The 13,362-nt window shown below is 47.2% G+C and overlaps 2 protein-coding genes across 6 annotated transcripts in view; one reads left to right on the top strand and one right to left on the bottom strand.

Annotated features, from left to right (window-relative positions):
- Window positions 1-1,161, bottom strand: part of pcid2 (PCI domain containing 2) — a 46,288-nt gene extending 45,127 nt beyond the window's left edge. For 2 of the 4 annotated variants that reach the window (XM_059967740.1, XM_059967748.1), the window contains exon 1: window positions 1,093-1,161. The gene's annotated coding sequence lies outside the window, so the exon portion shown is untranslated. Of the gene's footprint in view, window positions 1-1,087 lie in introns of all 4 variants that reach the window. The other 2 variants (XM_059967741.1, XM_059967745.1) reach the window with 2 other exon arrangements.
- A 5-nt stretch (window positions 1,162-1,166) lies between these two features.
- LOC132393030 (cullin-4B-like) overlaps window positions 1,167-13,362 on the top strand; it is an 89,624-nt gene continuing 77,428 nt past the window's right edge. The window contains exon 1 of one of the 2 annotated variants that reach the window (XM_059967738.1): window positions 1,167-1,654. In XM_059967738.1, the coding sequence (XP_059823721.1) occupies window positions 1,303-1,654 (352 nt within the window). In that variant the 5' untranslated portion in view covers window positions 1,167-1,302. The remainder of the gene's footprint in view (window positions 1,655-13,362) is intronic. The other variant, XM_059967739.1, reaches the window with a different exon arrangement.

Here is a 13,362-nt window from a genome sequence, read left to right as displayed (position 1 = left end):
CATCTTCACGGCCCAGAGCCTCTCCTCACCTCGCCACCACCGTCCCCCATCCCATGCCCCGTCCTGTCCGGCCAGCCGGCCCCCGACACATCCCATCTTCACGGCCCAGAGCCTCACCTCACCACCACCGTCCCCCATCCCACGCCCCATCCTGTCCGGCCGGCCCCCGACACATCCCATCTTCACGGCCCAGAGCCTCACCTCACCTCGCCACCACCGTCCCCCATCCCATGCCCCGTCCTGTCCGGCCAGCCGGCCCCCGACACATCCCATCTTCACGGCCCAGAGCCTCACCACCACCGTCCCCCATCCCACGCCCCGTCCTGTCCGGCCGGCCGGCCCCCGACACATCCCATCTTCACGGCCCAGAGCCTCTCCTCACCACCAGCGTCCCCCATCCCACGCCCCGTCCTGTCCGGCCGGCCGGCCCCCGACACATCCCATCTTCATGGCCCAGAGCCTCGCCTCACCTCACCACCACCGTCCCCCATCCCACGCCCCGTCCTGTCCGGCCGGCCGGCCCCCGACACATCCCATCTTCACGGCCCAGAGCCTCACCTCACCACCACCGTCCCCCATCCCACGCCCCGTCCTGTCCGGCCGGCCGGCCCCCGACACATCCCATCTTCACGGCCCAGAGCCTCACCTCACCACCACCGTCCCCCATCCCACGCCCCGTCCTGTCCGGCCGGCCGGCCCCCGACACATCCCATCTTCACGGCCCAGAGCCTCACCTCACCTCCACCGTCCCCCATCCCACGCCCCATCCTGTCCGGCCGGCCCCCGACACATCCCATCTTCACGGCCCAGAGCCTCACCTCACCACCACCGTCCCCCATCCCACACCCCGTCCTGTCCGGCCGGCCGGCCCCCGACACATCCCATCTTCACGGCCCAAAGCCTCACCTCGCCTCACCACCACCGTCCCCCATCCCACACCCCGTCCTGTCCGGCCGGCCGGCCCCCGACACATCCCATCTTCACGGCCCAAAGCCTCACCTCGCCTCACCACCACCGTCCCCCATCCCACACCCCGTCCTGTCCGGCCGGCCGGCCCCCGACACATCCCATCTTCACGGCCCAGAGCCTCACCTCACCTCACCGCCGGCAGCCTCGCTGAGCGGGAGCGGAAGTAGCCCGCCTGAGGCTGCGGGGTCAAAGGGTGCGGCTGTTTACTTCCGGTGGGCTCCGGCTGCCGGCCGATGGTGTGAGGGCGCGGAGGGGCTCGCTGACCGGCCGGCCGGACGGACGGACACCAGTACGACCGCTTGCTGCCTGAGGGCTGAAGTCGCGCTTCCGTTGATGCTGCGGCCGGCGGCGCCCTGTGACAGCCCGCCAGACGAGCAGTGGAGCGCCGATGTCAGTGGCTACGGACTCCAGAGGAAGAGAGTACGGATAGCCGAGCCCGACCAGGGGGCTGTCCGCGGCTCGTCACCGGCGAAGGGCACCTCGATGCAGCGGCTCGGCCTTGCCGAGGCGGGCCAGGGCAGGAAGCGAGTGCGGCCGGCCCAGGCCCAAGAGGAGATGGCGGACGATGGACAGCGCAGGGCCAACTTCTCCGCGCTGCCCGGGTACGTTAACGGGCTGAGTCGTGTCGGCGAAACCGGTGGCAAACCGGCCGCCTCCAGGAAGCTGCTCATCAAGAACTTCAAAGGTGGATATTCTTGTTCCCGAGTGCCCACGCCAAACCCATTGCCCTTTTCACCCAATCTGCCCCAAATTCCAATTTGCTCTCTCCAAATGCACCTTCCATTCCTAAAGCCACTCAGTGCCTTTTTCCACGACCCACCAGAAGTTCCTCGTCTCCCCAGTCCTGAACTCAACTCCTTTCCATCCCCCACCTTCTCCCAAATCTTCCTCTACTCCATATCCCACCCACCTTCCCTCTCCTCCCCATCTTCTCCCATCATCCCTTCCCCTTGCCCACCCCTGTGAATGGCTCCCTCAGCTTCTCTCCTCTTACCTGTTCTAGGCCACATTCTATTAACTTAACCACTGCATTCTTGCCTCTTTTCCATATGCTTCTCATTGGCTTTCCTTGTTACCCAACTGTGTTGTCATATGGCACATTCAAGTTTGCTGATGCCGCCACTGTCATTGGGCAAATCAAAGGTGGTGTTGAATCAGCATACAGGATCGGGAGATTGCTATTATGATACCACGCAACCAAATTTTCAATCTCTCGCTCAATGTCAGCAAGACTAAAGAACTGATTGTAAACTTCCCAGAGGGAAACCCGATTTCCCTGAGCCAGTCCTAGTCAGAGGATCAGCAACTTTAAATCCTGGGTGTTAATATTTCAGAGTACCTGGCCTGAACCCAGCATGTAAATGCAATTGTGAAAAAAACATGATAGAGCCTCAAATTCCTTAGGAGTCTGCAGACATCTAAAACTTTGAGAAACTTCTATAGATGTGTCATAAAGAGTATATTGGCTGGCTGCATCACGGCCTGGTACAGAAACACCAATGCCTTTGAATGGAAAATCCTTCAAACTGTAGTTGATCTGGCCCAGTACATCACGGGTAAAGTTCTCCCAGCCATTGAACGCATCTACGTGAAATGTTGCTGTAGAAAAGTAGCATCCATTCTCAGAGATCTGCACCACCCAGGCCATGCTCTCTTCTTGCTGCTGCCTTCATGTAGAAGGTACAAGAGTCTCAGGTCTCACACCATCAGGTTCAAAAACAGTTACTACCCCTCAACCATCAGGCCTTGAATAAAAGGGGATAACTACACTCAGCTTCACTTGCTCCGTCCTTGAGATGTTCCCACAGCCGATGATCTCACATTAAGGACTCTTATCTCATTATCTCATGTTCTTGTTATTTATTGTATTTATATTTGCATTTTCACTATTTGATTTCTTCACTCTGATTAATGTTTTGTTGATCCTGTAAACATAGAAAATAGGTGCAGGAGTAGGCCATTCGGCCCTTCGAGTGTCGTGGTTTCTAGTGCCCCACAAATGACCAAGAGACGCAGAAGATTCTTCAAGAAGGGTTAAACTTTAATTTGCAAATCAAAGCTGAGACAGTCATTGAGCTAGTCGCTGATTGCCCACCGATCCGTGGACATAGCATGTTTTACAGCAATCTCCTGGTTTAGTTGCATTAGCATATGCAATTGGTCTATAGTTGCGTATCACACGTACATCAGCCACTATTGTTTCTACCCATTGACTTAATCATGTTCTAATCTACATCTCTTAGCTACCTCTCATTAACACACCATTGTCTTCTACATTCTTAATATTTCATTCTCCTACTAGTGGGTACATGCATAGCAAATAGCAAACTCAGAGTACATAATTTACATCTCTTGGCTTCCTCTTATTAACACACCATTGTCTTCTACATTCTTAGGATTTCGTGACTTAATCATATTCTAATCTACATCTCTTAGCTACCTCTCATTAACACACCATTGTCTTCTACATTCCTAAGATTTCATTCTGTAGCAAATAGCAAGTTGCAACTTTTATACTCCAATATATCCTTCCTTTGAGACCCAAAGGGTCTCACACAGAGAAAGAAGACTAAGAGACTGCGCACAAAAGCCCCAATAAACTCAAGCACTTATTCCCAAATATCGGGTTAAACTATAATTTTCTGCGCCAAGACCTCAAAGTATTCTCTCCCTGTTACCTTGGGCCACTGAGCCGAAAACCTGTCCCTCTGTACCTGAGACAGGGAAAAAGACTCAGAAGCCCTTACAATCTACTCCCACACTGTCGTCCTGCAGGTGTTGTAGGCTGTAACAATACATTTTCGGTGTTTCTTTCTCCACTAAGCTTGCTTCAGTAATTGCCACGAGCATTGGAAATTGTTTGGTTGCAGCACGCACTACAAGAGATTTGAGACAAGGAAGAAAACAGCACAGCACAAGCGCACAGCTCAACAATATAATACTGACAGTTACTGCTATTTTAGTCAGCCATGCTCCCCATCCTCCGAGTCTACTTTCCAACCAATCAAAGAACTGATGTTCAAATCCTGCATTCTGTTTGACCTCCGTTCGTAGATTCTTTAATTTATACATTGCTCTGGTGAAAGACCCTTCTGGGCTAGTATTGTTCGGTATGAAAGTGCAGCATTGTTCTCCAAACATTACACACACACCCCCTTTTTCTGCCAAAAGCCAATCCAGTACCTGTCTGTTTTGCCACGCCATTCTGCTAGTTGCATCTAGCTGTTGCCCTAAGGCCTCCAGTGCATCATCGGTGTAGTTGTTGAATCTCTGTTGATTGTAGTATATATAGTTTATCCATTCAACATTTTTGCTTATCCCTATCACAGGTATGATAGGTTCCCGGTGAGCATCTCATGCGGTGTCAGGCATGTCATTCGATTAGGTTGTATGCGGTAACTCATCAATGCTAATGGTAAAGCATCGACCCAATTAAGTTTAGTGTCTGCACAAATTTTGTTTAGTTTGGCTTTCAGGGTTCCATTAATTCTCTCTATCATGCCCTGCGACTGAGGGTGATATACACATCCAAATCTTTGCTTTATCCTCAGTGCCTATAGTACCAGTTTGACCACTTTCTGGATAAAAGCTGAACCATTGTCTGAGCTAACTTCTGTAGGTATTCCAAACCTTGGGATCACTTCATTTGTCAGAAATTTTACCACTGTCTTTGCCCCTTGATCTCTTGAAGGTACCGCCTCCACCCATCTGCTAAATCGATCAATTACTACCAGCATGTATCTTTTCCCTCTCACTGTCTTTATCATGTCTATGTAATCGATCACTAGATGTTTAAATGGTCCTTCAGGTACAGGAATGTGACCTATTGGGGTTGTAATTCCCTTCGGAACATTATTCAGTGCGCATACCTCGCACTGTGACAAGACAATGTCCACTGAAGCCTGTAAATAAGGTGACCAAAAACCATCCTTTATTTTCTTTATCACTTCCCCCCTTGCACAATGGTCCATCCCATGCGCTTCTGAAATCAGAAACGTCAGTAGAGGGTTGGGCACTACCAACAAACCGTCTTCCGTGCTCCTCAAGCCTTCCGGGTTCTGTTTGGCCCCCCTTTTTCTCCACATTGTCTGTTCTGCCAAAGTTGCCTTACCTTGTATTTCAATTAGGTCCTCTACCTCAGGTTCTGGAGTTAGGCTTACCTGGGGGGCAATGACAGCTGATGTACACCCAGACGCTTTTCTGGCTGCCTCGTCCGCCCCTTGATTTCCCTTTGTTATTACATCATTTCCCTTTTTATGTGCCTGGCATTTTACTATAGCCAATGCTTTAGGTTTCATTATGGCTTTTATTAAGTCTAGAATTTGTTGACAATGTTGTATGGGATCTCCATTACTTTTTTAAAAACCTCTCTGCTTCCACACTGCCCCGAACAAATGGCATACTCCATGAGCATATGCTGAATCAGTATAGATGTCTACTTTCTCACCTTCCATCATTTCACACGCAGCTGTCAGGGCTTTGATTTCCGCTAGTTGGGTGGAACACGGTTAGGGACAGGACTCCATCCTAATAATCTTATAGCTCGACTGATCCTGCTGCACTACTGAGAACCCTGCATGATTTCCATCATTGTCCCTATAACAAGAGCCATCTACGAACAGAACCTTTTTATCTGCATCCTCTGGTTCTGACCGTAAATCTGCTCTCAATTTGGCAAATGTCATTGTCTTTCCTACACAATCATGGGGTTCTCCTTTATAGCCCAAAGGGACAAAATCGGCTATATTACTGGTAGTGCATATCTGTATAGTTATGCCAGGAAATGTCACTAGCATCTGATGCGCTGCTATCCTGGCTGGCGTCAGCACAAATTTCCCTCTTTCCAGCAATTCTGCTACTTTGTGGTGTGTGTACAGAGTCACAGGATAGGCCAGGGTTACAGATGATGCCTTTTCATATGCGTAGTACAGCGCTGCCAATCCCTGATAACGGTGGATACCCCTGAGCTACCTCATCTAGTCTTGTACTGTAGTATGCTATCGGCTGCTTTGCTTTTCCTGTGCCTGTCTCTTGTGTTAGAACCGCTGTGACATAACCCTCCTGTCGGCTGGATACATACAAATGAAAAACCTTCTCGTAGTCAGGCAAAGCTAATGTTGGTGCTGACTGCAATTCCTGCTTAATAGTATTGAAAGCTATCTCCGCCTCTCCATTCCACTGTAAGCCGTTCTTCAAATTTGTATGTCCTGCTTCTTTCATTATCTTTCTCAAAGGTGCCACAATCTCAGTCTCCTGGGTGGAATTGCTCCCCTTTTCAGCCTTATTTCCACCGGACTAGCTGTTTTTATTTTCCCTACGTCCATGTCATGCTGTGACCACAGAATAGATGGCAACTCATCTAACCTTCTATCTTTCTGCTGGCCTCTTTCCTTTCCCAGCAAGGGCAGTTGGGGAATTATTTCGACCTCTCTCACTGTCCCTACCATATCTACCCTTATCATTATTTTAATGCAATTGTTGTCTTCTGATATCCACACCTCTGGCGTGATTTTCCTCCACACTGTTACGGTTTCAGCACTCTTAACTAAGGGTCCTAAGTCTTTAGACTGATATCCCTTGTTTACCAACAACGTTACGTGGGGCACAGCCTCCGGTATCCTGTACCATTTTTCTAAAAAGGTGTTCCACTTGTAAAGCTGCCCCTTGCTTTCCAACTATCACAGCCTCCCCTTCCAGGTGCTGTTGGGTACATGCCTCCAGGTGCCATCTCTCCTCTAACTCCCTGTTCTGAGTCTCGTCAAAAATCACTGTACAATGTAGCTCAGATTTGGGCATTACAGCCCTGGGTAATATAGCCTGCATGCCTTTTTTCCATTTTTCCCAGGTTTCCTGAATCTGATCTGCGATGTCTCCTATCCAAAAGACATTAGCCTTCTTGTCTTCTCGTACTATCAATTGAGCCCCTGCTCTTTCCACACTCAGCCCATTTCTGGTGCAATCTAATTTTACTTCCAGTTTCAATAAGGCATCTCTGCCTAACAAATTAATTGGAGTTCCTTTAAATACTAGCATCAGCAAAACAATTCCTTTATTTCCCATTCTCAACCGCACTGTGCACTGTGTCAACTGTGTTTTCCCTGAGAACCCTACCATCTTAATAAACTTTCCTGACATGGGAAGGTGAAGGGCATACTGTGGCTGTACACAAGTGTACGTGGCTCCAGTATCTATCATTGGTATCAGTTGCCCTTCTAACATAACCTGAACAATGGGTTCCTCGTCTGCCTCCCTTGTTCTCATTGGGTAATGTCCCTTCCCACTCAAGTTCTCGGGGCACCCCTAATACCTCGCATAGGGGTTCACAGGTCCGCTTGGGCCTGTGGGGGCTGGTCCTTGGCTAAACTTTAGTTCCCTTCTTATCGGTTCCTACTGGTGTGTGTCAGGCCATGGTGTAAACAGACAATCCCTTCTCATGTGACCTGGCTGATTACATCCCCAGCACAATCTCTCTACCTCTATTCCCCCTGTCTCCTCACTGGTCCCCTCTGCCCATTGCTCCTCTGTCCCCCTCCTTGGGACTTCCAGTCCTGTCTGGGCTGTTTGAATTTAGTCTGTTCCTGATAGGGCATTTGTGGGAATGCTCCTCCAAAGACGTTGATTATTGGCATGGGGTTTTCCGGCCCTTGTCTTACAGTATGATCGGTTCCTCCATATAGCAGTGCTTTGTCCAGTTCGATGGCTGTACTCGGACCGGTGATTGCTGGCAGCATCTTTTTGCTTTTCCGTTTTTCCTTCTTTTTGAGTTCTTTGAGCTGCATTTGTATTAACTTTCTTTGCACCTCTTCCTGCTGCTCAGCCAATCTTCGTTTGTCTTTCCGGTATTTCTCAACCACATGGACTACGTGGTCTCTAAATTCTTGTGGGGTCTTTGACGTTAGCCCAACCACTTCCTCCAGTTTGGATTTTACTTGCGGAGGCATTGCATCCAAAATGCTATGTCGGAACAGTGTGGTGATAAATAAGCTATTTTCCACCTCTTGCTCAGTCTCCAGTCTCCACCTTTTCAACTGGTTTTCCTACGTAGGCTGCTGGGTTTTCAGTGTCTCCCAGTGGATCCCCCTTTAAGGCTTTGGGGTCCACTTTGGGTGGATAAAGCTTCCTGAGGGCCTGCCATACCCTCTGCCTCACTCTGTCAAACAAACCAGTCTCCATCAGTTTTCGGGTCGTTCGGGTTTACTATGCCAGCCATTTCCATTATTTCGTTAAATTTGGAGGTTCCCATCAACCTTATCAATAGTGCCTTCAAATCTCCCATAGCCAATAATTGTCCCGCCGTTTCTTCTTCAAAGGCTCTAATCCATTTCCCTGCTCCTTCATGTAGATTGGGCAGAGTGTTTTTCAGCCCTTCTAGGTCCTGGGATCCCGAAGGGATATACTGCACTTATCCTGATCCTTTAACTAACAATGGCATCATTCTTCCTCCTCCTTCCCACCTGCCCTGGCTCTCCTCCTCACCTGACTCCCCATCTGTCTCAGAGTATGTCTTTGCTGCCTCCCACACAAATTTCTCTGGGGCCTCTTCTTTCCTCGGTCTCCTTGTGGAGTCCTTCCTTTCTGTCTTGATTCAATACTTGGTTGGCCCCTGGAGTATTTTTCGCATCTCCTCTGGCAATCCCCTCTCAGTAACTTATCTGGCTCTCTCTCTACTTCCGCAAGTCGCTCCCCGACCGCCTCCTTCTGCTCTTCTGGGCTTCTGTCTCCAACCTCTTCCCCACGAATTCTTGCATCCTCTCTCTCTCTCCACTTAACTCTTGCTCCTCCAATGAGTCACCTTCTCTTTCTTCCTGTCCGTGTCTGTACACCTGTGGCAGGGACTCCTCATGATCCTTACTTGTGCTTGATTCCCTTCTCTCTTGTGTTTCTCCAAGACTCTCATCTCCTATCTTTTTTCCACTTCCTCTTGAATGCCTCATCTCTTCCTGCCCTGATGAGCCACTTTCTTTTCTAGTCTGTTTATTTCTATGGTATAACCAATGGTATAACTCCTTTTCCTCTCTCAAGTATTTCATCCGTTCAATCTCTTTGCCTGTTCCACCTTTATCCTTTCTGCCTGTATCTCCTTCCATATCGCCGCTTTTTCCTTCTCGTATTGTTTTTTTTTCCTCCTCATTATCCCAAACTTGTACTTCTCCCTGCATGTTTACTGTTCCCGTCAGCAGGGGGCACTGCTTAGAGGTTCCTTCCTCATTATAGGGAGGGGGCTTTTCTGTTTCTTTCACATCCGGGTACGGAGCTGAAGCCAGCTTCTCACTGTACCTTCCTCTCTCTCTAACAGGCTGTTTCTCTAGCACCTTAGTGTCTTCCTCGCTTGTAATCAATATTCTACCTGTCCTCCTCAGCCTTTCTCCCTCCGTTCTGAAGAGTTTTAGCACTTCCATTTCTCGTTCTCTTTTTTGCCCTCTTTTCTTAGATTTATCTTTTGGTTTGTAATTTTTAATAAGTGCCTCCATTTCTTCGCACAAGCTTACATCAAACGTTCCCTCTTTTGGCCATTTTGTGACCAGGCTTTTGGTTCTCTTTTCCCATTTTTCTGAAGTTTTTGTGATCTCATATTTATTTACCGGGATTTATTTATTTTTTTTGCTCAGAATCTCTACTGCCGTTCCTTTACCTGTCACGTTGTTCTCTCTTTTTACGGTATTTCAGAGATTCACAGTTCGTTTACTGGATAATATTATTTACTCTAATTCTATGCCTAGTCTATTGTCTATCTACCAGCGCTTTAAACTATATATTGGACTGTCCTTGTTTCCTATTCTGTTCTGGCCGTACAGACCTCTATTCAGAGCGGTACCCACAGAACTTGCTCTTTGCACCTCGTCTAATCAGACCCTTATCTCTTAGGGTGGTATCCACGAGGATTTTCTCTATTTTCCTTTCCCTGCCCGTTCAGACCTTCGTTTCATACGAAGCAGTATCCACGGGGATTTTCTCTATTTTTCCTTTCCCTGCCTATTCAGATCTTAGTTTCATACGAAGCGGTATCCACAGGGACTTACCAACACCATGTGGAATTTTTCTTAACTTAACTTCATATTAACTTATTTGTACCTACCCTTGATCAATCCTCTGAAGCCTCCTGTTAACCCCCAATTCTGCCAGATTCTTTGGACCGGAGAGACCCTTCGGCAGTGGTTCCAAACTTCTGAGACTCCAAGATCTCCCCAAAACCAACAGAATTCTTAGTCCAAATTGTTGCAAAAAGCACTTACCTTTTGTTTGGGTGCACCCTTTATTCTGTTAGCCTTGTGGGGGTCCCAAAGAGGACTGGGAAGCGTCCCTGATCTGCCGTTTCCTTTCCGTGGGTTTCTTTCCGGTCTTGTCGCGGTCGCCAATTTTGTCGTGGTTTCTCGTGCCCCACAAGTGACCAGGAGACGCAGAAGATTCTTCAAGAAGGCTTAAACTTTAATTTGCAAATCAAAGCTGAGACAGTCAGTGAGCTAGTCGCTGACTGCCCACCGATCTGTGGACATAGCATGTTTTACAGCAATCTCCTGGTTTAGTTGTATTAGCATATGCAATTGGTCTATAGTTGCATATCACACGTACATCCGCCACTATTGTTTCTACCCATTGACTTAATCATGTTCTAATCTACATTTCTTAGCCACCTCTCATTAACCCACCATTGTCTTCTACGTTCTTAATATTTCATTCTCCTACTAAATTGGGTACATGCATAGCAAATAGCACACTCAGACTACATAATCTACATCTCTTAGCTTCCTCTTATTAACACACCATTGTCTTCTACATTCTTAGGATTTCGTGACTTAATCATATTCTAATCTACATCTCTTAGCTACCTCTCATTAACACACCATTGTCTTCTACATTCCTAAGATTTCATTCTCTAGCAAATAGCAAGTTGAAACTTTTATACTCCAATATGAGCCTGCACCGCCATTCAGTATGATCATGGCTGATCATCCAACTCAGAACCCTGTACCTGCTTTCTCTCCATACCCCCTGATCCCTTTAGCTACAAGGGCAATATCTAACTTCCTCTTAAATATAGCCAATGAACCGGCCTCAACTGTTTCCTGTGGCAGAGAATTCCACTGATTCACCACTCTCTGTGTGAAGAAGTTTTTCCTCATTTCAGTCCTAAAAGGCTTCCCCTTTATCCTTACACTGTGACCCTTCGTTCTGGACTTCCCCAACATCGGAAACAATCTTCCTGCATCTAGCCTGTCCAATCCCTTTAGAATATTATACGTTTCAATAAGATCCCCCCTCTAAATTCCAGTGAGTATAAGCCTAGTCGATCCAGTCTTTCTTCATATGAAAGTCCTGCCATCCCAGGAATCAATCTGGTGAACCTTCTCTGTACTCCCTCTATGACAAGAATGTCTTTCCTCAGATTAGGGGACCAAAACTGCACACAGTATTCTAAGTGCGGTCTCACCAAGGCCTTGTACAGCTGCAGTAGAACCTCCCTGCTTCTGTACTCAAATCCTTTTGCTATGAATGCCAACATACCATTTGCCTTTTCCACCGCCTGCTGTACCTACATGCCCACCTTCAATGACTGGTGTCCAATGACACCCAGGTCTCGTTGCATCTCCCCTTTTCCTAATCGGCCACCGTTCAGATAATAACCTGTTTTCCTGTTCTTGCAACCAAAGTGGATAACCTCACATTTATCCACATTAAATTGCATCTGCCATGAATTTGCCCACTCACCTAACCTATCCAAGTCACCCTGCATCCTCTTAGCATCCTCCTCACAGCTAACACCGCCGCCTAGCTTTGTGTCATCCGCAGACTTGGAGATGCTGCATTTACTTCCCTTGTCTAAATCCTTAATATATATTGTAAACAACTGGGGTCCCAGCACTGAGCCTTGCGGTACCCCACTAGTCACTGCCTGCCATTCTGAAAAGGTCCCGTTTACTCCCACTCTTTGCTTCCTGTCTGCCAGCCAATTCTCTATCCACATCAATACCATACCCCCAATACCGTGTGCTTTAAGTTTGCACACTAATCTCCTGTGTGGGACCTTGTCAAAAGCCTTTTGAAAATCTAAATATACCACATCCACTGGCTCTCCCCTATCCACTCTATAAGATATAAAATTCTATAAGATTCGTCAGACATCATTTTCCTTTCACAAATCCATGCTGACTTTGTCCAATGATTTCATCTTTTTCCAGATGTGCTGTTATCACATCTTTGATAACCGACTCTAGCATTTTCCCCACCACCGATGTCAGACTAACCAGTCTATAATTCCCCGGTTTCTCTCTCCCTCCTTTTTCAAAAAGTGGGGTTACATTAGCCACCCTCCAATCCTCAGGAACTAATCCAGAATCTAAGGAGTTTTGAAAAATTATCACTAATGCATCCACTATTTCTTGGGCTACTTCCTTAAGCACTCTGGGATGCAGACCATCTGGCCCTGGGGATTTATCTGCCTTTAATCCCTTCAATTTACCTAACACCACTTTCCTACTAACATGTATTTCCCTCATTTCCTCCATCTCACTAGACCCTCAGTCCCTTACTATTTCCAGAAGATTATTTATGCCCTCCTTAGTGAAGACAGAACCAAAGTTAGTTATTCAATTGGTCTGCTATGTCTTTGTTCCCTATGACCAATTCACCTGTTTCTGACTGTAAAGGACCTACATTTGTCTTGACCAATCTTTTTCTTTTCACATATCTATAAAAGCTTTTACAGTCAGTTTTTATGTTCCCTGCCAGCTTTCTGTCATAATCTTTTTTCCCTTTCCTAATTAAGCCCTTTGTCCTCCTCTGTTGGTCTCTGAATTTCTCCCAGTCCTCAGGTGTGCCGCTTTTTTTGCTAATTTATGTTTCTTCTTTGGACTTGATACTATCCCTAATTTCCCTTGTCAGCCACAGGTGCACTACGTTCCCTGGTTTATTCTTTTGCCAAACTGGGATGAACAATTGTTGTAGTTCATCCATGCGATCTTTAAATGCTTGCCATTGCATATCCACCGTCAACCCTTGAAGTATCATTTGCCAGTCTATCTTAGATAATTCATGTCTCATACCTTCAAAGTTACCCTTCTTTAAGCTCAGAACCTTTGTTTCTGAATTAACTATGTCACTCTCCATCTGAATGAAGAATTCCACCATATTATGGTCACTCTTACCCAAGAGGCCTCGCACAACAAGATTGCTAACTAACCCTTCCTCATTGCTCAATACCCAATCTAGAATGGCCTGCTCTCTAGTTGGTTCCTCGACATGTTGGTTCAGAAAACCATCCTGCATACATTCCAAGAAATCCTCTTCCTCAGCACCCTTACCAATTTGGTTCACCCAATCTATATGTAGATTGAAGTCTCCCATTATAACTACTGTTCCTTTATTGCACGCATTTCTAATTTCCTGTTTAATGCC

This window comes from Hypanus sabinus, chromosome 4, assembly GCF_030144855.1.
Source record: "Hypanus sabinus isolate sHypSab1 chromosome 4, sHypSab1.hap1, whole genome shotgun sequence".
NCBI lineage: Eukaryota > Metazoa > Chordata > Chondrichthyes > Myliobatiformes > Dasyatidae > Hypanus > Hypanus sabinus.
This window is presented reverse-complemented; position numbering and strand designations above follow the sequence as displayed.